The following is a 26716-nucleotide window of genomic DNA, read 5'->3' as shown; positions in this document are numbered from 1 at the left end:
CACACACACAGAATACATACACATGAACATACACTGAGACACGCACAGAAACGCCCATACACACAGGCACATACGCATCACATCACACATGTACACATATACACAGAGTTATACCCACAGCACAGGCACCCACCATGCACACATACACTCATGGACATATACAAGTGCACTCATGCACGCATACACACAGGCACACACACATACACCCCACACATTTACACTCACACACCCTGTTCAAAGCCCATTTCCTTCACCATGTTCTATTATATGGCTTTCTTCCACAAAAGCCTCCTTAGTCCCATCTCCTGCTGCCTTCAGTGAATCAACTTCTCAAGCCTTAGGCTCTGGGTTTTCTTTCCACCAAACAACCCAGGCCTGTCCCACTGAGACACTAAGCCTCCCCTGAAGATACCAGGCCCAGACACGTTGGCTCAGCCTGCTTAGGGTGGGAAGGTCCAGCCCTGGGACCACAGGGAACCCAGCTGGCCGGCCTGGGGAGGAGACTGTGAGGCCAGGAGATCCTGGGAAGGAGGGAGGAGGAGACCTCAGCCTCCCCCAGCTCTCCCGCTGCGCTTTCCCCCAAAGCCCTCAAGATTCTGCAGAACGCCTCATCTATTCTCATCTCAGAGGGCCAGGCACTGCAGCTGCTGTGTGTTGCTGACAGCAACCCCCCTGCACAACTGAGCTGGTTCCAAGTGTCTCCCACCCTGGAGGCCGCCCCCATCTCCAGCACCGGGGTCCTGGAGCTGCCGTATTCAGAAACTACAGAAGCAGAGCTCAGCTGCCGGGCTCAGAACCTGCTGGGCTCCCAAAATTCCTCCCTGAGCCTCTTCGTGTTCTGTGAGTGTGGGGTCCCCTGGAGAAGGACATCGGGGTTCCAGGGAAGGGAGGGGTGCCCCTGATCCCTCCCATCTCTCCCCACAGCCCCCCCACAGCTCCTGGGCCCCTCCTGCTCCCAGGAGGACGAGGGTCTGCGCTGCAACTGCTCCTCCCAAGCTCGGCCGGCCCCCTCCCTGCGCTGGCGGCTGGGCGAAGGGCTGCTGGAGGGGAACTTCAGCAATGCCTCCTTCAAGGTCACCTCCAGCTCCGCTGGGCCCTGGGCCAACGGCTCCCTGAGCCTCCACGAAGGGCTCAGCTCCGGCCTCAGCCTCAGCTGCGAGGCTCTGAACATCCATGGGGCCCGGAGCGGGTCTGTCCTGCTGCTGCCAGGTCAGGAGTCTGTTGGGGGCAAGAGGCTTAGAGGGGCAGGAGTTATGATCCTAGACGATAATACTTGGCGGGGAGAGGGGCTGGGGTCAGGGCAGAAGATGCTTTTTAGGACAGGAGGCTCCTTCTCAGGCCTGAAGAGGCTCTCCAGAAAGTTCTGCAAGGAGGCGGGAGGGCACGAGACTGAATCTTGGGAGCGTGATCATCTGGCCGTCTTCCCTGCAGGGAAGCCTGCATTCCTGGTCGCTGGGGCTCTTGGAGGCGCTGGCGCCATGGCCCTGCTGTGCCTGTTCTTGAGCATCCCTTTCTTTTTCATGTAAGTCTGTGTTCTTGGGGACGTATAGGGAGGTGTGTGGCAGGGAGTGTGGAAAGAGGTCCCTTAATCGCAGAAATGTGGAGAAGCACAGATTAGGTTCAGAGTTGGGTAACAGCCTTAGCAAGATGTAATTCCCATGCATTAAGGTGTACAGTTCATTGGCTTTTAGTCTATTCAGAGCTGCGTGTCTTTGACAGTGATTTTGACAGAATTTTTGCATTAGCCCCAAATGAAAGAGAAACCAAAAGGAAATCCACACCCGTGATCATCCCCTCCGTTCCACCCTCTGCCCTAGGCAACCGCTAGGCTGTCTCCCATCTCTCTAGAGTTGTCTGTTCGGGACATTTCAAATAAGGGCAATCATAAAATATGTGGTCCCATGTGACTGACTTCTCTCACTTTGTGTGATGTTTTGAAGGTTCATGCATGGCAGTCCTTCACTCCTTTTTTTTTTTTTTTTAAATTAATTCATTAATTTTTGGCCATGCTGGGTCTTGGTTGTGGTATACAGGCTTCTCATTGCCGCGGCTTCTCTTATTGCAAAGCGCAGGCTCTAAGGTGTGTGGGCTTCCAGAATTGCAGCTCGAGGGCTCTAGAACGCAGGCTCAGGAGCTGTGGCACACAGGCTTAGTTGCTCAGAGCCACGTGGATCTTCCCGGACCAGGGATCGAACCTGTGTCCTTTGCATCGGCAGGCGATTCTCATCCCCTGCGCCACCAGGGACATCTCTGTCATTCTTTTTTATTTCCAAACAATGTTCCCTTGGATGAATGGAGCACATTCTACTCATCCGTTCATCCACTGAAGGACATTTGGGTTGTTTTGGCCACCATGTGTCAATAATAATGACATTCATGTACAAGTTTGTAAGTTGAGTCTCTAGTGATGGAAATTCAGTCTTGGCCAAAGTCCTGGTCATCCAAGAAGATGAAGCGCTTACTTCTGTGTCAGGAAGGCCTCTGGGTCCACTGTTTCAGGGTCTGGATGCCCGAGCCATCGTATTGGGGGCGGTGGGGGGCAGCTTGCCCACCTTTGTCTGAGCCGCCCTGACTGCAGCACACCGGTTTCTTCTCTTAGACTGAAATCCCGCAGAAAGCAGGCAGCCACGAGACCAGAGGGTGTGGAGGATGAAGACCCGGTCATGGGTACCATCGCCTGGGTGAGTGATGCGGGCGTCTTCTCCAGCCATGGGGGCCCCAGGCGTGTCCATTTGGCAGACTCAGGCTAAGTCCGTCAGTAGCTCCTGCTCCTGCCTGCTCCCCCAGGCAGACACCTGGGAGCTGGCTTCCCCTGCGTTCTTCCCCTTCATCTCCGAGGCCCAGTGGTGCTCTGCTGACCACTGAGCCTGTTCACTTCTTTACTGGATACAGGCTGCCAGAACTATCTCCCCCCAAACCAGTACTTGCCAGCCATTCTGGAGTCTCAAAGCTGTTGCTCCCTTTGCTTAGAGAATCAAGTCATAATCGTTGGTCTGATATATGATGTCCTTCCTGGGGTCTCTCCTGACGGCTGCTCCAGCCACTGGTCCTGCCCTAGGGTCCAGCTACACTGGCCTTCTCCCTGTGTCCAGAGAGATCTATTCCCTTATGACTCGGAGCCTTTGAATATACAGTTCCTTCTACCTGAACTAGGCTTCCCTGGTAGTTCAGATGGTAAAGAATCCACCTGCAATGCAGGAGACCTGGGTTCAATCCCTGGGTTGGGAAGATATCCTGGAGAAGAGAATGGCTACCCACTCTGTATTCTGGCCTGGAGAATCCCACGGACTATACACTCCACGGGGTTGCCAAGAGTCAGACACGACTGAGCAACTTTCCCTTCACTACTTGAGCTGCCCTCCCTTTCGCAGATCAACCATCCACCTTGCTGCCTCCTTCCAGCTGCAAGGTCAGCATCTCTTACTCTGGGAACCTTTGTCTTCTCCCTTCCTTCTCTCCATCCACCGAGTCCTGTGTCCATCCCCGACACAGGGTTAATATCACACAACATCACTGCATTGATCTGTCTCTACCTTCTCATCGCATATGTAAAGTCCTTGAGAACGAGAGCTGTAATTTTCTCTCACACCATCCCTGTCCAGCAAGACCCCTGTTCCCTTTTTAAAAATTGAGCTTGTGTTGCCCTAAATGGAATTATCCAAAATGCTTTGTTCATCACCGAGCTAGTATCAATGGAACAAGCAGTATTCACTTTTACTTACTCATCGTTACACGTGATATGATAAACACGTGTAAACCCACTATCCAACCTGAGACTTAAAACACCGGTGATAACTTTCATCTACCCTTCTACTCTGACCTGCCCCCAGTAACCACTGCTTTGAATCTTTTGTTGCTGGTTTTACCACATATATGTTTACCCAAAATATACACTCTTTAGTTTAATTGCTTCTGAACCTTCCAAGGGTGTCATGTGCCAGGTACGCTTCTTGGACTTGCCTTGTAGATACCATCTTATATAGCCAAGATTCACTCACGTTTTTGCACAAAGTTGCAGTTCCCCATTGTATAATGATGCATTTTATGATTATGTCTATTATCTAAGCTCCTATTGATGGACATTGGAGTTGTTTCCTGGTGTTGCAATTACAAACATTCCTTATTCGTGTCTCATTGTATTCACATGCAAGAGTTTTCCTTTAGCATTACTTAGGAATTTAATTACTAGGTAGTAGGGTCTGTAAAGTTCCTATTTAGAAGATCATGACAAATATTTTCCAAAGCAACTGTGTTCACTCATGTTCTCATCTATGCCTATCAGATTCTGTTGATCTATAATCTCTCCAACACTTGGTTTCCTCAATTTTTTTTTTTTCAGTCGTGTCACATTCTCACTATGGTGTTGATTTGCATTTCCTTGGTTACCAATGAAGATGAAAATCTCTCTACAGCTTCAGTGGCAAATGAACATCTTTTCCATAAAATGCCTGGTCCCACTGACAGCCCATTTTCCTACTGAATGTTTGACCTTTTCTTATTAAATTTGAGAGCTTTATACATTTTTATGCTTTTTAATAGATTATATATATCGTAACTATCTTCTCCCAGTGAGTAGCTTGTACTTTACCTTTTTAAAGGTGACGTTTGATGATAAGTTCTTAATTGTAATAAGAACTTTGGGGTTTAAGAAATTCTTTCCCATCTTAAGATGTAGAAAGATATTCAAGGATAGTTTCTACTAAAAGTTTTCTGTTTTCCTTTTGACATTTAAAGACTTCATCCATGGGAAGTTGATTTTTCTCTGTGGTGTAGTGTCGACCTATATATATTCCTTCTTTTTTGGCAAAATAGTCCTTCACTTCCTCCCCTGAGGATGTGCCATTCATCAAAATGCCACACGTGGGTGGTCCTCTTTCTGTGACCTCTTCTATTCCAATGATCAATTTTAGTGTCCTTGAGTCAGAACTGTGTCTACGTTCAACAGTCTATAAGCTCAAAAATAAGTCCTGGTATCTGATAGAGCAAGTTCTTCTCCAGATTCTTCTTTCAAAGTTGTCTTGTCTATTCTTAGACCTCTGCTGTTCTATTTAAATGTTAAAATCAGTATGCCAAGTTCCCCAAAACACTCCTGTTGGAGTTTTGATTGGAATTGCATTGAATCTATAGGTCAATCCAGGAAGAATGTATTTGTTTGTGAATTCAAGTCTTCTAATCCAAGAGAACAGATTAACTCTATTCATTTAAGTCTTTAAAAAAAAATGTTTTCAAGAAAGATGGAGAATTCCTTCACACAGGTCTTGGTCATCTTTTGCTATTCTAGTTATTCTATAACAATAACTAGCATTTAAAAAAATTTTTTTCTTCCTAAATACTAGTTATTTCTACTACTGTACATGCATTTTTCTGATTGCTCATTGCTATATGCAGAATGAAAAATAATTCTTTTTAAGTGTGAAGGTTTATTTTGTAATTTTAAAAAATCTCAAATTGGTCTTGAGTGTCATTTAGATTCTTGTTGCTTGGGTAGCTGGAAAATTCTTATATCTTACTTGTAACCCTGCTGAACCATCCTTTTTCAGAGATAAAGATACCATCTGAAAAACTTGTGATATTCTTGCTTTTAATCGTCATGGCTTGTATGGATAGTCTTCATCAGGCTAAGGAAGTTCTTTTCTATCACTAAATAACTTTAAGTTTATATTATACATCTCAGTTGAACTTTTTAGATATATCCACTGATATGCTTTTCCCTATAATCTGTTACCAGTGGTGAGCGAAACGGTTCAACATTTTTTATTTTGAAACTAGCATTCCTGAGAAAAGATGAAATTGTTCACAGTGAGTGTTTTTTTGTTCTTTTTCTAAAACTCTAGTAGATTCAGTTTGTTAATATTTTGTTGAGCACTTCTGCATCTGTATGTCAGAGTAAAATGGACCTCTGTCTTCCTTTCTCCTCTTGTTTTCTTCTTTGGGTATCAAGATAACATTGAGGAATTGTAGAATCTTCCCATTTTTACTATTAATATTATCTGAAAGAGAGTGTATAAAATTGAAATGATCTGCTTCTTGAATGATTAATAAGTATTACTTGTATAGGCCGCCTGGGTCTGACCTTGTCTTTATATGTGGTTTTTCTAACTCAGTCATTTTGTGTGTCCTTTAACACACAGTGTGTTACAGATAACAGTTTAGAGATAACAGGTTGTTCATTTCATCTAAGTTTTATAATTTGTTGACAAAAGGTTATGAGTAGTATTCTCTTAATTGCATATTGTTTAATTAGGATTAATTCCCCTTTGGGGGCTTCCCTGGTGACTCAGGTGGTAAAGAATCCGCCTGCGATGCAGGAGACTGGGGTTTGATCCCTGGGTCGGGAAGATTCAATGGCAACCCACTCCAGTATTCCTGCCAGGAAAATCCCATGGACAGAGGAGCCTGGTATGGTTACACTTCATAGTACTCTGGCAAAAGAGTTTGTCAGACAGAACTTAGCAACTAAGCAACAACAACTTAGCTTATTAATACATAGCCTTCTTCTTTCATGGTAAAAGTTTTTATGGATAAATGTCTCTCAGAACACCACTTTAATTTCACCTCACACATTTTGAAATGTGTTATTTTAATACCATTCAGTTCTAAACAGTGCGAAAACCTATTGTGATTTTTTTGGGGAATCTTAAATTATTGGGGTTTTTTTTAAATTCAAATGTAGGCAACTTCCCTGGTGGTCCAATGGCTAAGACTCTGAGCTCCCAATGAAGGGGGCCCAGGTTCGATCTTTGGTCAGGGAACTAGATCCCACATGCTGCAGCTAAGACCCAGTGCCGCCAAATAAATAAATTTTTAAAAAATATTAATAAAAAAATCCAAATGTATGGGGATTTTAAAACATCTTTCCATCCTTAAATTCTAACTAAATTGAGTTTTGTCAGAGTACATTGTTTTGATGATATCTACTTTTTAACTTTGTTGAGACTTTATCTGTGACTTGGTTATGTGAAGAATTTCTGTAAATAGTTCCTATATGCTTAAGAAGTATATATATTTTTTCTATTTCATTAATTCCAACTAAGGTCAATAGGCCAGTGTGTGTTCATTGTATTGTTCAAATCCAAATCTTTACTAATAGGTCTTCCTAAACTATCATTATCTGAACTCTTATGATAGTTTACTTGTCAATTTTCCCCTGGAGTTCAACCAAATATATTTCTTACAGATGATGTACTTTTAAATTAAAAGTGTATAGTATCATATCTTCTCACGTTTAACCACACCTTGTGATTGTCTCTGTCCCTAGTGATACTTTTTGTTTCAAATCTATTTGGTTAGATCTTAAGATAGACACACCACTTTGTCATGGGTTAGTTAGATATCTGGTATTTTTCCATCCTTTCCTCTCCCCACCCACCTCTAACATTTTTTTTAATGCTTTAGCAATGATTCTTTTGAATAGTATATTTTGTTTTTTCTTAATTTTATTTATGATTTTTGGCTGTGCCGGGTCTTCGCTCTGCACAAGCTTTTCTCTGGCTGTGGCCAGCAAGGGCTACTCTCTAGCTGTGTGCACAGGCTTCTCATTGCGATGGCTTCTCTTGTGAATCTTGGCCTCTAGAGCGCAGGCTCAGTAATTCTGGTGCAAGGGTTTATTTGCCACGAGGCATGTGGGATCTTCCTGGACTCAGGGATCGAACCTGGGTCTCCTACATTCTTTACCACTGAGCCACCAGGGAAGCCCTATAACCAGGTATTTGAAAATCCAACTCGACATCCTGTGTCAAGTTCACGCTATCTGTATTTATTGTGGTTCTTGATATACGTGGACTTCTTTGTGCTATTTTCTCTTCTCCTTTTGCTTGGTTCCATTTTTTTCAACATTTCATTTTCTCCTCTCTTATTAAAAAAAAGTGACATCTCTGTCTTACACCTAACAAAAAGAACTCGAGTGCTTTTATATCTTTTGGTGTCCCCTCCATCCACCTTCTACGGCCACACTGGTTCTTTCTCTAGATCTCCAGTTTTTATTCTGCATAATTATGAACACACTCAACATTTTTCTATTCTCTGGTCATTAAAAAAAAATACACAGCTACACATTTCACTGAGGTGATCTGATCACCTTTGTATCTTATATTCACTGTATGTGGTTTCTTAGTTTTCTTATTTTTATTTGCATTCTTTGTATTTGAGTTCTTTCTCCTAATGTGTTTTTAACTTGGTATTTCCTGTATTGAGACTTGTATCTGAAATATTTTTATGCCCCCACAATTGAATTTCATTTGGTAGTCTCTCAATTCCAGGATCAAAGTGATTTCCTTTGGATACTCTGAACACTTGCTTCACTGTTTCTTGTACCCAGTATCCCTGTTAGAGGTCTCAAGTCTCACACAGTGGCAGGTAATCCACTCATTCTCCCTGGAAACATTTGCATGTTTCTCCTTGGTTTTGACAGTCTTGAGATGAACTGTACTTTATTTGGTTGTGGGCTTTTCCTTGTGTTTGCGAGGTACTTTGTGCTGACATGGTTCACTTTTTCTGTAATTCTGACAATTTTATCTCCACTATTTTTGTCCAAACATCTCTTCTGCTTTTGGTTTCATTTTTATCTCATTTGGGGACTATTGGGACTTCCCTGGTGGTTCAGTGGTTAAGACTCCATGCTCCCAGTGTAGAGACACAGGTTTGCTCTCTGGCCAGGGAACTAAGATCCCACATGCCGGGGGTGTGGCCCCCCGAGAAAGCATGTCATCTGGGGACTATTATCATCTGAATGTTGAGATTTTCTATTTCCTTCATCATTCATAACTTTTATTTTCATGTGTTCTGGTCTTCATCCTCCCCTGCTTCCTTCTATGGGAGACTTCAAAGGTTTTTCCAGCTCCCTGATGTACTTGAATTGTATTCATTCTATTCTTCATCTCACCATTGGGTTCTTCCTATTTTTATATCTCAGACCTCATATTTCCATGTTTTACAGAACTGCACACACATTTCCTTTTTATGTAACTTACATGATTACATAACTTCTGGTTCTACATTTTATGTACATAATTACTGATGTGTATAATTTTCTTTTCCAGTCTTACTGAGATATATTGGACATATAGCATTGTATAAGTTTAAGGTGTACAGAATAATGAATTGATTTACATACATCATGAAATGACTAGCCTAATAAGATTAGTGAACATCCATCATCTCCTATAAATAAAAAATTAAAGAAATAGAAAAAAAAATTTTCCTTGGGATGAGAACAGTTAGGATTTACTCTGAATAACTTTCATATATAACATACAGCAGAGTTAATTCTCATGATTATGTTCTACTTTACCTCTCTAGTACTTATTTATCTTATAACTGGAAGTTTGTACCTTTTGACCGCCTTGATTCAGTTTCCCCATCCCCAACTTCTGCCTCTGGTAACCACAAATCTGATCTCTTTTTCTGGGGGTTTGCTTGTTTCTTCGTTTTTGAAGTATAAGTGATTCGATATTTCTGTTTCAAAAATGATCATCACGCTGTCTAGTTACAATATGTCACCATTCTGAGATATTACATCATTGCTGAGTGACTGTTTTGTTTTGTTTTTTTTTTTGGAGGATAATTGCTTTACAATGTTGTGTTGGTTTCTGCCATTAAACAATGTAAGTCAGCCACAAGTGTACATGTGTCCCCTCCCTCTTGAACCTCCCTCCCACCCCTCTAGGTTGTCTCAGAGCACCAGGTTGAGCTCCTTGTGTTATACAACAACTTCCCACTTGCTATCTAGTTTACATATGAGAATACAGAGAGAGAACAGACTCGTGTTGGACACTGCTGGCGAAGGAGAGGATGGGAGGGATTGAGAGAGTAGCGTAATTTCTTATTCTCACCTTTACGATGTAACGTCAGCACTTACTCCTCTTGGTGCATTTATCATGCTTAGTTTTAAACTCTTGATCAAAGTGTTCTAATACTTGTATTTTGAAGGTACTTGATGTTCCCAGCCTCCTTTGGTTGGTTTTTCTTCCAGGACATTTACACTTTGCAGGTGCTCAGTCCTCTGACCTGGTGGGGGGCGCATATTCCCCAGGGATGTTAGCTTTTTGGTCTGGACTGTTGATTGGGTGAAGGTGAAGGGCAGATGCTGGCCTGTGTTGGCTCAAAGGAGTGATGGGGACCAGTCGCAGGGTGGAGTGCTCTGGGCACCACAACCACTGTCCACCAGTCTCACTTCCTGCCCCCCACCTCCACCGCCGAAAAAGCAGTGTAAGCCACCCCTTTGCCTTCCAGCCTCAGGGAGAAGGAGCTTTGGATTTTGATCCACAAGACTCTGCAGTTTGGAAAGAAGAAAGGGAGGACAAGAGTCCCAAAGGCCAGTGAGGCTCCACGGCATCTCTCCTTCTCTTCACCCCAGGGAGCCTTCGGTGCTCATCCACCATTTACCTCTGGACACAGGCACATTACCGTCTTGTCCACGCTCTCTGAATTCTGCAGGCAATGATTGTCCTAAGGCGAGGGTGGAGGAGAGAAAGGAGCAGAATTCAAGCACATCTGAGGGAACCTGTTCTTCCTCCCGTCATCAAGCCAGCTTCCCTAGCCCTGAGCTGTAGCATGTCACCTCCCCAGCCCCATGTGTTCAAATTAGCTTTTACTTCCCCCCAGGAACCTCAGGGTGATTAATCAATCGACAATTGATTATAAAATTTTGTCATCCCATAGTTCCGTCTATAGTTTTTGATTGTTGGATCTTGGTGAACAGAGCCAGTGGTATGTGTGAATTCACTACCTTGACAGGAACCCTGATAGAGCTTTGTTTTCTCCATTATGTTGTTGTTGTTGTTGTAGAGCCACTAAGGCGTGTCAGACTCTTTACGACCCCGTGGACCGCAGCACCCCATGGACTGTCCTCCACTATCTCCTGGACTTTGCTCAAATTCATGTCCATTGAGTCAGTGGTGTTATCTAACCATCTCATCCTCTCTCCCTACTTCTCCTTTTACCTTCAATCTTTTGCAGCATCAGGGTTTTTTTTCCTGATAAGTCGACTCTCTCAACCTTTCCGTAACTTTGATACTGTAGGCAGAATAGTAAAGCAATGAGCTGCATAGTCCCTGGAGTTCATCCTCCTGTGTCCAAGTGCTGGACTCAACCACTTCCAAGCTGTGTGACCTTGGCCAAGTTAGTTAACCTCTCTGCTTCTTTATTTTCTCATCTGGAAAGGAGGCCATTGCTATGCTGGTACCTGTTTCATTGGGTTGCTACAAGAAGTGCTTAGAAATATGCCTAGGTCATGGGAAATTGCTTACAACTCTTACCTAATGTCACTATAGCCCTCTCTAATAAGGAACTGGGCATGCAAGCAGGTATTTCGGGCTGTTTCACTTCCTCATATACCCTCATTTGAAAGAACAGCACTTAATGGCACTAGCTCATAACCAGCACTCAGCAAAGAGGTGTTGGATGAAGGAATGAACTTAGTGCTTTCTCCTGTTTATTCATCTGAGCTGCATCTTGTCTTATGCATGCTCAGTCACCTGATCGTGTCTGATTCTTTGCAACCCCATGGACTGCAGCCCACCAGGCTCTTCTGCCCATGGGATTTCCAGGCAAGAATACTGGAGTGGGTTGCCACTTCCTCCTGCAGGGGATCTTCCTGACCAGGGATGGAATCTGCGTCTTGCACTGGCAGGTGGATTCTTTACTATTAGCATGACCTGGGAAGCCCATGTTGTCTTATAAGGATAAATTCAACCCCCTCTTAATATATGGTAAGGCTATTAAGACACACGGTCTTAATTCTCCCTCTTTGGCTACAGAAGGGTCAATACACCTAGCTGTTTTGTCATTTCATCTTGCTCATGCAATATGGACAGCTCTGTCTAGATATGCTATTTTTTTTTTCTGAGGTTGTGAAACCGTTTTTTCCTAACCTGGAATTCTTTTTCTTTTCTTTATGAGCTACTATTTGAAGGCTAATGTTGCTTTTGACACACTCGTCTATAGCATGATGGTGTGTGTGGACAGACTTGGAGAAAAGAGAATGGCATACCAGTGTCTGGGTACCCTCTTTTCTTGGAGACTTGGGTCCTGCTTTATTTTCATTTTTGTTTTATGGGGCCCAGGTCCAAGGGCCAGAATTGTCATCTCTTCTGGTTTCTGCATAAACTAGTTCATAAGTCACACCAGAGTTAGAATTTAGCTGTGTTTACTTGTCTCTAATCCAGTCTTCCTGGCAGACTGCAAGCTGCCTGAGGTCAGGGTCTATGTCTGTTTTCTCACACTGCTCATTTGGCCTCTCACCCAGGACTTGGTACAGGGTACACTGTCAAGAAAACAGCAGGCCTGGGTTTGAATCCTGGCTCTGTCATCCACTCGAGGAGTGACCTTGGGCAAGTTACTTCACCTCTCCCCCACCTCAATTTTCCTACCTGTAAAATGGGAATAATAAGAATATTACTCCTATTGGGTTTCTGTGAAGGTTAAATAGGATTCATAAGCCTGCAATACAGCCCAGTCAATCTTGACAAAATTATAAATGAATGAGTGAATATTTGAGTTCACAGGAAGCATGTGAGGAATAAGAAGATGAATGAATAAACGTCCCATCTGCTGAACTCTCCTTTGGGGCTCATGCCTGCTTACTCCTTCTCTGACTCCTTTTTCTCCCTTTTTCTCAGGGTTCCAGGCAAAAGCCTTGCCCAGACAGCCCCCCTGACCAGATGGTGCTGTCCCCTGCAGAGGACGCCCCACCCCCAGGGGAACAGGAAGAGCTCCATTATGCCTCCCTCAACTTTCATGAGATGACATCTCGGGAGCCTCAAGACCAGGAGGCCACCAGCACCGAGTACTCTGAGATCAAAACGAGCTAATGAGGACTCATCCAGACCTTGGTCCCAGCTGGGGGAACCACAGCATCTATGGGGACAAGGAGAGGTCAGGGACTAGTTGATGAAGCCTTGGTGGCAATATTTAACTACTGTATGAGTGTCCCCAGGTAGAGCAGAAAGAAGACAGGTGATGGGATTAGAGAAACAGGGTCACAGGCAGGTTCCAGCACTTCCTAAGGCATTGTCATCAAGCAATTCAGTCCACCTCTCTGTGTCTCGGTTTTCTGTTCTGTAAATCAGAGATCATGTGTCTTACCTCCAAGTTGGTGAACATTAAAGAAAGAACATATAAAAGAAAAAAATAAAGGGGGAAAACCTCAAAGGAAAAAAGGAAGAATATATTATAACCAACGAACAGAGGTCCCATCACATGGCGTGTGCCTAGTGTCTGGTTCCTCTTCCTGAACAGAAAGGTCCTCCCATCAAGTTCTTCTGAGGGTGACTAGTGTTGACTTGAAACAAGTGGACAGCCAGCTATTTCCCAGCAAAGATGGGTTTAATTTGGCATTAGCCCAGAATTGCAGCTTCGGGTCTGCAACCATGGAGAGCCATGTGCAAATTCCAATTGAAGGAGGGAAGGAGACCGCTTTTATAGAGGAGCAAAGGAAGTTGAGGCCTAGAGGAAACAGTGAGTCCATGGCTTTCGATTGGCTGAGTCCTTGCCAGGAAGGAAGGAGTCTTCCTTCTTCCTATTGGGCTCTGGTATCATCACTGCCAGTGAGAGCGCCCCCTTCTGGACTCTAATTGAGGCTTCAGTTTATTCATTTTTTACACCAGGAACAGAGGACAGAGTGGCAACTTATTGATGTCATTCTCCATCCCGAAACTCTTTGGAGTCTCCCCAGGGAAAGACTAGCCCCTCAGCCGGGCATTCGGTTCATAATACAGCATCTTATAATCTCTCTGGGGTTATCTCGTTGCCTCACGTTTATCTGTCCATTCTTCCAGCATATTTCTTCACCCGCTGACCTCCAGTCCTTTCCTTATTTCATTTATATCCCCTAAAGGGATCTTTCCAACAGCCAGAGAGCTGATCCCGACTCTCCTGAACAAATCTATTCCCTCTTAGCACCACACTAAAACTGTCTATAGAGAGCTGGACTATAAAGAAAGTTGAGCACCAAAGAATTGATGCTTTTGAGCTGTGGTGTTGGAGAAGACTCTTGAGAGTCCCTTGGACTGCAAGGAGATCCAACCAGTCCATCGTAAAGGAGATCAGTCCTGGGTGTTCATTGGAAGGACTGAAGCTGAAGCTGAAACTCCAATACTTTGGCCACCTGATGTGAAGAACTGACTCGTTGGAAAAGACCATGACGCTGGAAAAGATTGAAGGCAGGAAGAGGAGGGATGAGATAGTTGGACGGCATCACCAACTCGATGGACATGAGTTTGAGCAAGCTCCGAGAGTTGGTGACAGGGAATCCTGGCGTGCTGCAGCCCATGGGGTCGCAAAGAGTTGGACACTACTGAGCAACTGAACTGACTGACTGACGACCTCACAGCTATCTACTCACCAACCCTCTCCTCTTGGCCCATTCTTCCTTATGCCTTCCAGGCTGGTTCATACAAATGTCTTTGCAATTTGAGATCTCTTTCCTGGAGGTCATGCTGCCTGGCTTTTATCTGTTTCCACCATCTCATCCTTCAAACCTGAGCTCATGGACAGATTTGGATTGAGAGTATGAGCTCTTATTCTCCCTCCTCTAAAACTGAATTAATTAATTTTTAAAGGAAAAGGCACTAATGCAAAAATAGTATTTCACCAACACCTGTGTAGTGTGAGTGCCTAACAATAAGCTTAAGCTTTTTTTAATGTAAATGCCTGACATTAAACTTTTGATTGCCCGGGCATCCATTTCAGAGGCATCCAGCTCAAATAATTCATCTCAAATAAACATATTGACAGCTATGACTTTAAAGAGCCAGGTGGCCCCACCCATGAAGTTCCCTTTTAAGGATTTTTTTTTTTTTTGATGGGGACAATTTTAAAAATCTTTATTGAATTTGTTACAACATTGCTTCTGTTTTATATTTTGGTTTTTGGCCACAAAGCTTGTGGGATCTTAGCTTCCTAGCCAGAGATTGAACCCACACACACACACACACACACACACACACACACACACCCCAATCTGCATTGGAAGGAGAAGCCTTAACCACGGGACTGCCAGAGAAGTCCCTGAAGTTCCCATTTAGAAAGCTCTGGGTGAACTAGATAACTGACTCTTGTGTGACCCTGTTTTCCCCTTCTTACACTCTAATTCCAGTTCCTATGTTTTAAGTTTGCCAATAAAAGTGAACCCACGATACCCCAGGGATCCCACCGTTTACCCCAATAAAGGCAGAGCTGAGGATCCATGCTCTCTCCCACCTCCTTCACCTGGCCTTCAAGTGTGCTATGTATCCTCCAGGACCTGTGAGCAGTAAGCCTTGCTTTTTTCAAAGTTTCTTGATAGTTTTTGCTGAAGTGTATCTTGCAGTCATAATAAGAACAGGGGCCAGCCCATCTACAACATTGGCTCTGGTCGAGGAATCTTTTTAGGTGCTGGCCCCAAGGGCTTCCCTGGTAGCTTAGCTGGTAAAGAATCTGCCTGCAATGCAGGAGACCTGGGTTCCATCAAGGCTGTATATTGTCACCCTGTTTATTTAACTTCTATGCAGAGTACATCATGAGAAACGTTGGTCTGGAAGAAGCACAAGCTGGAATCAAAATTGCCAGGAGAAATATCAATAACCTCAGATATGTAGATGACACCACCTTTATGGCAGAAAGTGAAGAACTAAAGAGCCTCTTGATGAAAGTGAAAGAGGAGAGTGAAAAAGGTGGCTTAAAGCTCAACATTCAGAAAACTAAGATCATGGCATCTGGTCCCATCACTTCATGGCAAGTAGATGGGGAAACAGTGGCTGACTTTATTTTTCTGGGCTCCAAAATCACTGCAGATGGTGACTGCAGCCATGAAATTAAAAGATGCTTACTCCTTCGAAGGAAAGTTATTACCAACCTAGACAGCATATTAAAAAGCAGAGACATTACTTTGCCAACAAAGGTCCATCTAGTCAAGGCTATGGTTTTTCCGGTGGTCATATATGGATGTAAGAGTTGGACTATAAAGAAAGCTGAGCACAGAAAAATTGATGCTTTTGAACTGTGGTGTTGGAGAAGACTCTTGAGAGTCCCTTGGACTGCAAGGAGATCCAACCAGTCCATTCTAAAGAAGGTCAGTCCTGGTGTTCATTGGAAGGACTGATGTTGAAGCTGAAACTCCAGTACTTTAGCCACCTGATGTGAAGAGCAGACTCATTTGAAAAGACCCTGATGGTGGGAAAGATGGAGGGCAGGCAGAGAAGGGGACGACAGAGGATGAGATGGCTGGATGGCATCACCGACTCGATGGACATGGGTTTGGGTGGACTCTGGGAGTTGGTAATGGACAGGGAGGCTTGGCATGCTGCAGTTCATGGGGTCGCAAGGAGTCAGACACGACTGAGCGACTGAACTGAACTGGGTTTGATCCCTGAGTTTGGAAGATCTGGAGAAGGGAAAGGCTACCCACTCCAGTATTCTGGCCTGGAGAATTCCATGGACCGTATAGTCCATGGGGTCGCAAAGAGTTGGACACGACTGGGTGACTTGCACTTTCACCAAGTAGTGTGGGCCTTGGCGAGTACACCCCCACAACACAAACAATCACCTAAACAAGGATAAATTATTTCCTAAACTTTATCAAGTGGCTGTGAGGAAAGTAGTTAATAGTTCTAGTGTGATGCTAAGAGGACATGGATTCCTAGAATCCATTACTGGGACCCCAGCTACGCTCCAGGACCATGGACAGCGACAACCCTTCAGCTAGGCGCTCCAGGGGTCTGGCAAGGTGATTGGAGTGCCCCCTGGGGGCAGATCCTCGACTAGTCTCAAATGCAGAAGAAGGAGGGCTGGGAAACAGGACTGGTGACCTTCTGTCCCTCAGGACAGAGGTGCTGGGCAGGGGACAGCCAAGATCCTCCTCAGTTTCCCCTGAAAACCTCCTCTTCCAGGGGGTTAGGGGACTTAGCTTCAGAGACACAATGCATTTCTCACAGGCCACTGAGTTCCTTTCCCTCAGGACTGACTACCCTCACCCTTAGCAGAAAATCTTCTGGGTCAGGTATCTCCTCTTTCTCCCCTCACTTTCCAGTAGGTTGATATTCTGCGCTTGTTTTTTAACCCCTTTGTCCTACTTCCACAGGACCCTGGATGATAGAGAACATGGTTATGATCATTTTCTATGCCTGGTGGTCTGCCAAGTCCTGATTCAGCCTAAACAAAGGAATGAAGTCTCAGAAATCTGGTTTAACTGATAGGTCACAAAAGTAAATTCTAAGTTTTCCTTCATTCTACATGAACGGTAAATATTCAGAGTGGGGAAAGGATCTTGGGGCCTCAATGGACCACTGCACAGAGAATTATGAAGAGTAGAGAAAGCCAGGCAAGGTCAGGAAAAAGTAGTAGTGGGGTAAGGAGAGGAAGATTCGATAGATGCTATAAAGAGGGAAGGTTTTCTGGGACTGGAGGTATTGATAAGAGGTTAGAACTCATTCTCAAGGCGTGATTGCAGGACTCATTAGAAACCTGAGAATCGACTGACAGCCATCTACAGATCCAGCGGCTTTCTGAACTCAAACTGACCCCAGAAACCTGGAAACACCACATCTAATTCTGGGCTGGAGCCAGCACCTCACTTCCCAGTTTCAGCCTCTCATTATTGTCATGCTTTTTGAGCTCTGCTTCTCTCTGTCCCTCCTCGGTGCTGACCCTAATACCTGACATTTGCATCCTTGCGGACCCCGGAGTCAAGGCACAAGGAGATCCTGAACCCCATGCTAGGGTCTGGTGAGGGGGTAGGACACCCAGCTGGCAAGGGAGTGCCTCTTGTCACAATCATTCCTCACGATGGGCTGATCCCAATGCTCTTCCCTTTTGCCCAGTATTTTGGCCCCTCCAGTCCTGCCTGCCTCGTTGGCCCCACACTTCATTTCTGTCTCCAGCCCTGTGTTGCTACTGAAAGTTCAGCTCAGCTTAGCTTATGCTTTCTGCTTGCTTTCTCTGCCTTCTTGAACGAGCTGCTCTTTTTTCTGGGCTCTTAGCTGCCTTGATAGCTGTTTGATGTGTTCAAATAGCGTGTGTGTGTGTGTGTGTGTGTGTGTGTGTGTGTGTTCCTAGTTGGTCTTAGTGGAAGTGTTACTGACATGAGATATTCCATTAAGGCTGGAAACCTTGTTTGCTTTATTTGGTAATGTTTTAAAGATTTATTTGGCTGCACCAAGTCTTAGGGCACACAGGATCTTTCCTTGTGGTATGTGGGATCTAGTTCTCTGACCAGAGATCGAACCCATCCCTCTGCATTGAGAGTGCTGAGTATTATCCACTGGACCACCACGGAAGCCCCTTGTTTGCTTTATTTTAGTCTTTGCTCAAAAGTCACCTTCTCAAAGAGGCCTTGGCCTCTCAGAACTAAAATAGGACTCTTCACTCTCTTTCCCCTTATGTTGTTTTGTTTCCTATTCATAGCACCCATCATTATGACTTAATGTTACATATTTACCTATTACCTCTCTCCCACAAGATTGTAAACTCCGCGACCAAATGGTTTTAATTTTTTTTAAATTTTCTCTCCCACCAATGTCTAGAAATGCCCTTGCAGACATCAAGGGCTCCATAAATGTGGAAAGAATGATGTTTTGTTATCCAGTGGAAACACACATCTGGTTTCTGTCCCCAGAGTTCAGTTCAATTAGGGAGAACAAGCCCCCAAAGGGCTGAATGGCCACACGGTAAGGACAGGACCCAGCAGCTGGGGTTTGGGAGAGTCCCGATGTCCTGGGCTGGGCAGGGTGGGAGAAGAGATTCAGGGACACTTCCAGGAGGCTCCTGGAGGATGTGAGCAGGAAGATGGGAAAGGAGGGCATTTCTAACAAAGAAGCAGCCCAGCGAAGCTTGGAGGTGGGACTGAGGACCCCAAGCCTCCTCAGACGTCAGGCAGGCAGTTTCCGAGCCTCACACCTGTCTGGATCGGCAGGGCAGAAACCCCAAAATCGAGCGCCCCCTGGTGGCCAAACCTTCGTGTGACCAGCCAAGTCGGACAGCATTTATTGAGCGCTTTATCAAATATTCACAACAGTGCTTTGGTGGGAGGCCTTGATTCCATTTTCAGCGGAGCAAATGGAAGATCCGAGAGGTTAAGTCACTGACCCAAGTTCACCCAGCTCTGCCTCATCTGGAGAGCCGCCCCAGTTGCTCTTCATCCATTAGAGATTCAGGTGGTAGTGGGGATAAGGATCCACCGTCTTGAAGAGCCCCAGGTGGACCTGGGCGTGAGTCCCCAGGTGGGGCTCCAGAGAGGTGACCTCAGGCCGGTGATGGGCCTCGGGCTACAGCCAATGAGATCGTGTTGCGGATGAAATGAGATGGCTCAGCGCCTGCAGTACACACAGCGCTCACACAGAAACACCACGAGTGCTGTAACTGACATGTCCATACAGCTGCCTGGTTGTGCTTAGCCTGCTGCTGCTACTGCTGCTAAGTCGCTTCAGTCGTGTCCGACTCTGTGTGACCCCATAGACAGCAGCCCACCAGGGTCCCCCATCCCTGGGATTCTCCAGGCAAGAATACTGGAGTGGGTTGCCATTTCCTTCTCCAATGCACGAGAGCGAAAAGTAAAAGTGAAGTCGCTCAGTCGTGTCCGACTCTTAGCGACCCCATGGACTGCAGCCTACCAGGCTCCTCCATCCATGGGATTTTCCAGGCAAGAGTACTGGAGTGGGGTGCCATTGCCTTCTCCGGTGCTTATCCTACTACAGGCAAACACGAACATCAGGTGGGCAGTAGGCGATCGAGAAGCGTTAGGGCTATCTGAGCACGTCCAGAACCCCACAGAGGTACAGGCAAGCAGCCCCCTAATTCCCACTCGCTCAGGAACGGAAGGTCGTCTAGTGCTCCCCTCCCTGAGACGAAGGAGTCCCCGGGCCCCAGCCCCAGGAGCCCAGAGCCCCAGTGTCTGGAGGATCTCGGGTAACAGGTTCCGTCTCTCTCCCAGCTGCACACGAAGTCCGGGCTCAGGTAACTCGGGTTCATTCCGTGTCATTTATAGGCGGTCCGCGCCCCCACGGCGCCGGATCCCCGCGGGGAACTGCAGTCTCTAGAAGTCGGGGACCGGCTCGGAAGTCGGCAGTCGGGACGGCTGCGGCTCCCGCGGCGGCCCCTCCTCGTCCAGCCCCCGGCGGCCCTTGCCGATGGCCAGGCGGGGCCGGCCGCGGTTCAGGCCGTCCAGGAGCGCGCAGGCCTGGCAGAGCGCGCGGCTGGCCAGCGCCCCGCAGCGGGAGCAGGCGCCGGGCGGCGGGGGCCGCGCGGCCGGGGCCAGCGCCAGGCGCTCGGCCGAGTGCACCAGGTCCAGCACCGCCGACGGCCGCGCCGCCTCCAGCATCTTGAGCAGGTCGCGCGCGTGGCCGCGGAAGGCCTCGGGCGCGTACACGCACTCCTCGGAGAAGTAGTCGAGGCGGCGGAAGTGCGCGTACAGCACCACCTCCTTCTGCGACGCCAGCTGCAGCGGGCGGCAGCGCGGCAGGGCGCCCCCCTCGCCCGGGGAGCCCAGGCCCCCGCCCCGCGCCAGCCGGCCCGCGTCGCCCCGCAGGAAGTTCATGAGCACCGTCTCCGCCATGTCGTCCGCGTTGTGTCCTGGGAGAGGGGAGACAGGAGCCGTGGGGACGGGGCCGGGGCCGGGGGGCCGCGGGAGGAGACCCCGGGGCACCGCGGGACGGCCTCGGGGAGGCTGCGGGGGGACCCGGCGAGAAACGAGAGGGCGACGCACCCAGGCTCCCGTGGAGCAACCCGGGGTGCCTCACTTACCCCCCACTTATCGCAGACCAGGCCCCGTGCTAGGCGCCCTTTCATGTATCGAGAAAAAGAGCTTTACGCAACAAATCTCATTTCAATCTCAGTGAAAAGTGTACTTCAGACTGCGTAGACGTCCAAATGGCCTTTGATGGAGACTCTCAAGTGGGCTGTTGACACAAGTGCCTCTGGGAATGCAGATCATGGTGTTTAGAAGACCGGGAGGAAGTAAGTGCGAATTTACACAACAGTCACCGTAAAATTGAAGCTCAATTTATTCTGCAACTTGTCATCTTGTGTGTGTGTGTGAGAAAGTCGTGTCCGACTCTTTGTGACCCCATGGAGCCTGCCAGGCACTTCTGTCTATGGAATTCTCATACTTGAGTCTATAGTAAAAATGGGTCTTAGGGCTTCTCAACCCGGCCATACTTTCCCTCCTGAGGGCCTTTGCCGTTTCCTCTGCTCAGAATCTCTCCCAATCCCCTTTTGGTCCTTCATCTAAAGACCCACTCAGCCTTCAGGTCTCTGATTACTCAGGAAACTCTTCCTTTCTCCCTTCACTAGGTCTTCCTGCATCACTTTCCTTAGCTGCACTTCAGTTCAGTTCAGTCGCTCAGTCGTGTCTTACTTATCAGGTTGTAATTATGTATGTGAGAAACGGACAGGATCAGACACTGGCTTGTGCATCATCATAGCAGCAAATGTTTATAGGTTTACTGTTTCTCAGTCTTTTGTCTGAGTGTTTCATACATAATTCATCTAAGTCCCAGTAAGTCTAGGATCTGGATAATATTAATAGCCCTGTTACATAGGAGAGGAAACCGAGGTTAGGTAGTTTGTTCTCCGGTACATAGCTTGCATATGGTACAAAATAAATGGTCAATAATTATTTGTTGAAGTAATGACTGGGGCAGAGAAAAAGTTAGCGGAGGGAGAATGAAAGACAAAAGGAGTTAAAAGACAGTTGCGTTTCAGACTATAGATGGCTTCTGATGGGCAATACCCCTCCATGCCCCTCCTTTTATGAAAAGGGACACAGAGAATGTCATTTTTTAAAAAACAGTGCAGAAAACCACAGCCCTAGCCCCAGAGAGTACTCTTCCACCCCTCTATTTGCCAGCATGTGTGTACCAGATAGGGCTTCTCCAGTGGCTCAGTGGTAAAGCATCCGCCTGCAATGCAGAAGCCGCAGGAGACGCAGCTTCTATCCCTGGGTTTGGAAGATCCCCTGGAGGAGGGCATGGCAAGCCACTCCAGTATTGTTGCCTGGAGAATCCCATGCACAGGAGGAGCCTGGCTGTTGGCTACAGTCCATAGGGTTGCAAAGAGTCAGAGACGACTTTAGAGACGACTGAAGCGACTTGGCATGCATGAATGTGTACCAGATAATGGCAGTGACTCAGAAGCTTGTAAAGATGTGCACACAATATGCCCATGAACCTTCAGTGAGCGTGCATATCTCCTTGCTATTTAGATTCTCCAATTAAGACACACGAGGCCTCCATTACCACTTGGGCACGCACTCCAGCGCTCTTACGGTGCCCTATCCCGCGCATGCGCCCCTCCCACCACGCCCTTTCTGGGCCGCGCCTGCGCTCACCGGTCACGACGTGCGTGGCTCCCACGAGGCGCGCCCCTTCCTCCAGCGCGCGGCGCCGCAGCACCCCGCAGAAGGTGCAGCAGGCGCGGCTGCGGCCGGAGCCAGCCGTGCTGCGGGCCACCGCGTCCATCGTCCAGCCCCCGAAGAGGTCCGCGTAGGCCACGACGGTGAGCGGGAGGTCCCAGAGCGCCGCCTGCCGCCGCACGGCCGCCAGCGCCGCATCCCGGTAGCCGCCGATGCCCTCGTCCACCGCCACGAGGAGCAGCGAGATGCCCAGGCGCGGGGCCAGCTCGCGCAGCACGTGCGCCAGCACCGTGGAGTCCTTGCCGCCCGAGGCGCCCACGGCCACCACGGCGCCAGGAGGCAGCAGGCGGCCTGCGACCACTGTGTGCAGCACCTCGGCCTCGAAGGCGGCGCAGAAGCAGGCGCCGCACAGCGCCTGGCCCGAGCGCGGACGGCGGAGGGCGGCGCGCGCCGTGTGGCAAGAGGCGCACTGCGGGGCGGGCATCGTGGGGTCCTGGAGAGGCAGGAGGGGTCGGCTTCTCCTGGATGGGTGGAGAGGGGAGGCGGGTTACACGTGGATTCCGGATTGCGGGGGTCGTTGCTTGCCTCCCGGGAGGCTGCCTAGATAGTGCCCAGAGTAAACCCATTGTCTGTAACCCTTTCCCGCAGCACTGTGCAGGCCTGGCACCTTCAAGTCTCATCTTAGCCTTTCAATCACATTCATTCATTCTTTCATTCCGCAAATATCCACTCAGTACCTTCAAGGTGCCCAGCGTTCTCTAGGAATTGGGGACACAGCAATGAGCAAAACAGGAAAGGTTGCAGGCACTAAATTGTAGTGGAAGAGCCGACTCAAGATACTTTCCAGATATGAAAAGTAATAATATGAGGGAATTACCCTCTGAGCTGAAGCCAGAAGGAGGAGTCAGGCATTAGATCAGTGGGAAGGATATTCCTGATAAAGAGTTAATAGCAAATGCCCAGGACATAAAAGGGCAGGTCCTGTCTGTGTTCAAGTGCGTGTGGTTGAAGGCGCGAAAGGGTCCGGGGGCTTGGACTTTATTCTGAGAGAAATAGGACGGTTTTAAGCTCTATAGTGACAGAATCTAATTTTTATTTTAACAGGATCCCTTGGCCTGCGTGTGAATAGAGGGTGTGGCGTGGAAAGGGCCGACATGGGCAAACCAGTGAGGAGGTTCCTGCAGTGATCCAGGTAAGCAACAGCGGTAGCTCGGAGCAGAGTGGAGACAGAGGAACTGGAGAGAAGTGGCCAGATTCTGGATCTGTTGCGGAGGCAGAGCAGATGGAACTTTTACAAGCCTTGGGGGAGGGCAGTGGATGAAAGAAACAGGACTCAGGACAACCTCAAGTTTTGTTTTGACTTGAGCACTTGGAAGGTAGTGAGACCATTTAGTAGAGAGGAGGTGGGGGTTGGGGAAGAATGGGGAAATACTGTGAGAGGGGGATTTGGGCATGGTAGATTTGAGGTTCTTTGCTCTGGAAGTCTTTTCAGAACCCTGAGCTGGGTGTGCCACCTGCTCTAGGCTTCCACGACCACCTAATCCCTCCCTTTACCTCCGCGCCGACCACTCTCAGGTTGTAATCGGGACAGAAGAGGGTGCGCTCGCACCGCACCCATCTTGGGGTGGGGGTGGGAGGGAACAAGGAGTCAGACCCGGCCGGCAGAGTTCAAATCAGGAACGCCAGCTGGTTAAGGCACTCCTGCCTGGAGGGCCGCCGTGAGACAGGCTTTGGGGGTTTATGGAGGGGAGTGCTGTCTCCCCAGGAATGCCTACCGAATGCGTGGGAGAGATATAAAGACCATCAACTCCTCCACTGCAGCGCTACAAAGGGCCGAGATCGGCCCACGGTGGGAGGAGACACTCACCTGAATAGAACCCACGCGGGAAGGTCCAGGCTCCGAGAAAGCGCGGAAGCAGGTAATAGAACTACGACTTCCAGAAGGCTTTGTGGTCTGCCCGCCTACAACTCCCAGGTACCCATGCGGTGATTGAGTCGGTGGCGCTTACTGCCTTCGGGCGAGTTGGGCCTACAACTCCCGGCGGTCCTCGCGGCGACGTCTCTAGCTCCGCCCACAGCTCCCAGAGTGCTCCATGCTTCCTGTCCCGCGCGAGCCCTTCGAGCCCCTGCGTAGGAGTTGTTACGGCCTGTGGTTCTTGCGCTTCTCTGCGCAGCGCGCCTTGTGTGGCTTATTCCAAAGATGGATGCTTTTCAAGTTTTGTGCTGTTGTGGGAGCGTGGTGGAATTTGTGGTGGGGGTGGAGAGGCGTTGGAGTTGGGTATGATGGGGATGGGGTGCGAAAGGGAAAGGTAGCGAGGGCGCTGGACCGATTCTAAGGTTTGGGCTTACAGTTTGGGTTCTTGTTCGCGCGCGCCCGGCCCAGGCCGCCGCGGTGCGGACTGGCGGTGTTATGCTTATGCGGTGCAGAAATATAGCAGTTTGCCGTTCTTACACGCGTGCACCCGGTTCAGGTCAAGAACGCGGTGAGCAGTTACGCACACGCTTGGTGAGGGCCCATTGCTCACGCCTCCTGCCTGTTGGAGTTGAAGGCCGAGCGCCGGGTGGAGGACAGGTGAGACGCGTGAGACAGAGGGTCCCCGAATCAAAAGCCGGAGCCCCTTCCCAAGAATCAGCCGGAGCCCTGCACCCAAGGTCCAGGCCCTCAGCCTCTTTCCAGCCCCCAGACTGCTCCCCTTCCTGCCTGTTATAGTATGACATTCTCTTATTTCTACCCCTGTGAGACCCTTGAGAGGGTAGGGATGGGGGACGTTTGAGTGTCTGAACCTGTTGGCTGAAGCGTGGTCATCGGGTTCGTTCATTTGTCAATCATTTCCTAGGGCTTCCTGTGTGCCAGGTACTGTCCTCTGGGCGTGCCAGGCCTGGCTGGAGAGAGAAGGATGGCAGAGCTTGATGTGGAGGGGCAGATGACCGGGGCAGCAGGAGTCCAGAGGTGACAGGTGCTGCTGACCAGGGTATGGAGTGGGGATAAGGGAGCGGGATTGCACTTAGTAAGGAATCAGCAGTGTGCCAGACACCCATCCCCGGCACGGTCCTCGCACCATCTCAAGTTCCTGGTCAGGAAAATGGGGATGATGATAATGGTACGTGTGTCACAGTGTGTGTAAAAATAAATGAGTTAGTAGGGAACTGTTTACTTAATTCTCATAACTGGGCATGGCTCCTATTTCTGGAACGTGTCTACATTTTCTTTTAAAGGAAGGCTTGAATTGGGCATTTCAAAACCTCAGACAACCTACAGAGAGTCTAAGGCAGTTCTCAGTTGAGGGTGAGTTTATCCCCAAGAGAACATTTGGTGATGTCTGGAGACATTTTTAATTGTTGCAACTATGATGTGAGGGGCAGAGTGTGGCCGGTACCGGCAGGCAGAGGCCAGGGTTGCCGGTAAACATAGGCTGCACAGGATGGCCTCCACAAGGCAGAATCATCTGGCCCCATGTAACAGTAGTGCTGAGGTAGAGGGGCCCTGACTTAAGAGGTATTCTGCTGTGCTTTGGTTTTCAACCCCAATCAGTATGCACATTCAGGTGTTCCTGTGTTGATTTTAGTCGCAGGCTTTGAAAGTTTCTTTGTTTAAGTATTTTAGTGGCTCTCCACACCACTCACATACTTTTGAGTGAGAAGTTAGTTAAAAAAAAAAAAAAAAAGTTTGCCTTACACTGGATGCCAATGAAAAAAAAGAAAGTGGATGTGAAAGCTGCTCTGCCAAGGTGACTCCATGTGCCCCTTGCTTAGTTTCTGTGACCTTGAGTGAGTGACTTGACCTTCCTGGGCTTCCTGTATTCAGTGGGGATGATAAAATAGCAGCTGTTGGAGGAACTAGATGATTTCATATTTTCAAAGCACCCCAAACCGTGCCAGGTGCTTCGTTAAGTGCTGTGAAAAGAGCGGAGGGCAGTGTTCTGTTCTTTATGTCTCTTCCCGGGGCCGCAGCTCAGTACTCATTAACTTTGTTTCTGAAGGGAAAGACTGAGTTGGTGTCAGGGGGCTTCTGGAGGGTGGCTGCGGCTTCTCATCGTTGCAGGGTAAAGACTGAGTCCCTCAGCCTGGTGTTAGTGACCTGGCCCCTGATGACTTCTCAGCCTCACCTCTCACCCTGCATCTCTGGCAGGCCCCCATATTTTCCGGAGGAAGAACTTTTCTGCCAGATGTTTGCACACGCAGTCTCTTCTTCTGAAGACTCTGTCGCACACCCCTCCTCCCCCGACACCCTGATTCCTCTTTCTCATCCAGATGGCCACGTGGGTGTACTTCCCCCAGGAAGCCTACAGGACCCCTCCTCCTCTGCCCTGGTTTAACAAGCCACCTCTGGGCTCCCATGGCCCTTGGTCCCTTGCTTTGTCAGAGGCCCTGTCACCTTGGGTTGTGGCTGGCTCC

General features: G+C 48.1%; 2 protein-coding genes across 2 annotated transcripts in view; one reads left to right on the top strand and one right to left on the bottom strand.

Moving 5' to 3' along the window:
* Positions 1-26716, top strand: part of LOC128064019 (sialic acid-binding Ig-like lectin 10) — a 94724-nt gene that overhangs the window by 1481 nt on the left and 66527 nt on the right. The window contains 1 exon segment of the mRNA XM_052656839.1: positions 586-840. Within this exon segment, the coding sequence (XP_052512799.1) occupies positions 586-840 (255 nt within the window).
* LOC128063528 (cytoplasmic tRNA 2-thiolation protein 1) lies at positions 20006-22805 on the bottom strand. Its single transcript, XM_052656306.1, has 2 exons — positions 22298-22805; positions 20006-20541 (listed from the first exon to the last, which is right to left on the bottom strand). Exons 1-2 carry the CDS (start codon positions 22803-22805, stop codon positions 20006-20008), a joined length of 1044 nt encoding a protein of 347 aa, XP_052512266.1.

Source organism: Budorcas taxicolor, chromosome 18 (genome assembly GCF_023091745.1).
Source record: "Budorcas taxicolor isolate Tak-1 chromosome 18, Takin1.1, whole genome shotgun sequence".
Lineage (NCBI taxonomy): Eukaryota > Metazoa > Chordata > Mammalia > Artiodactyla > Bovidae > Budorcas > Budorcas taxicolor.
The sequence above is the reverse complement of the archived record's forward strand: the minus strand, read 5'-3'. Positions and strand labels throughout refer to the sequence as shown.

What these genes read in the sequence shown, in the direction of transcription:
- LOC128063528 (XM_052656306.1), bottom strand. Translation starts at nt 22,805, where the DNA reads ATGCCCGCCCCGCAGTGCGCCTCTTGCCACACGGCGCGCGCCGCCCTC. An exon ending in AGCCACGCACGTCGTGACCG is followed by an intron (nt 20,542 to 22,297) that starts GTGAGCGCAGGC and finishes CCCCTCTCCCAG; the next exon opens with GACACAACGCGGACGACATG.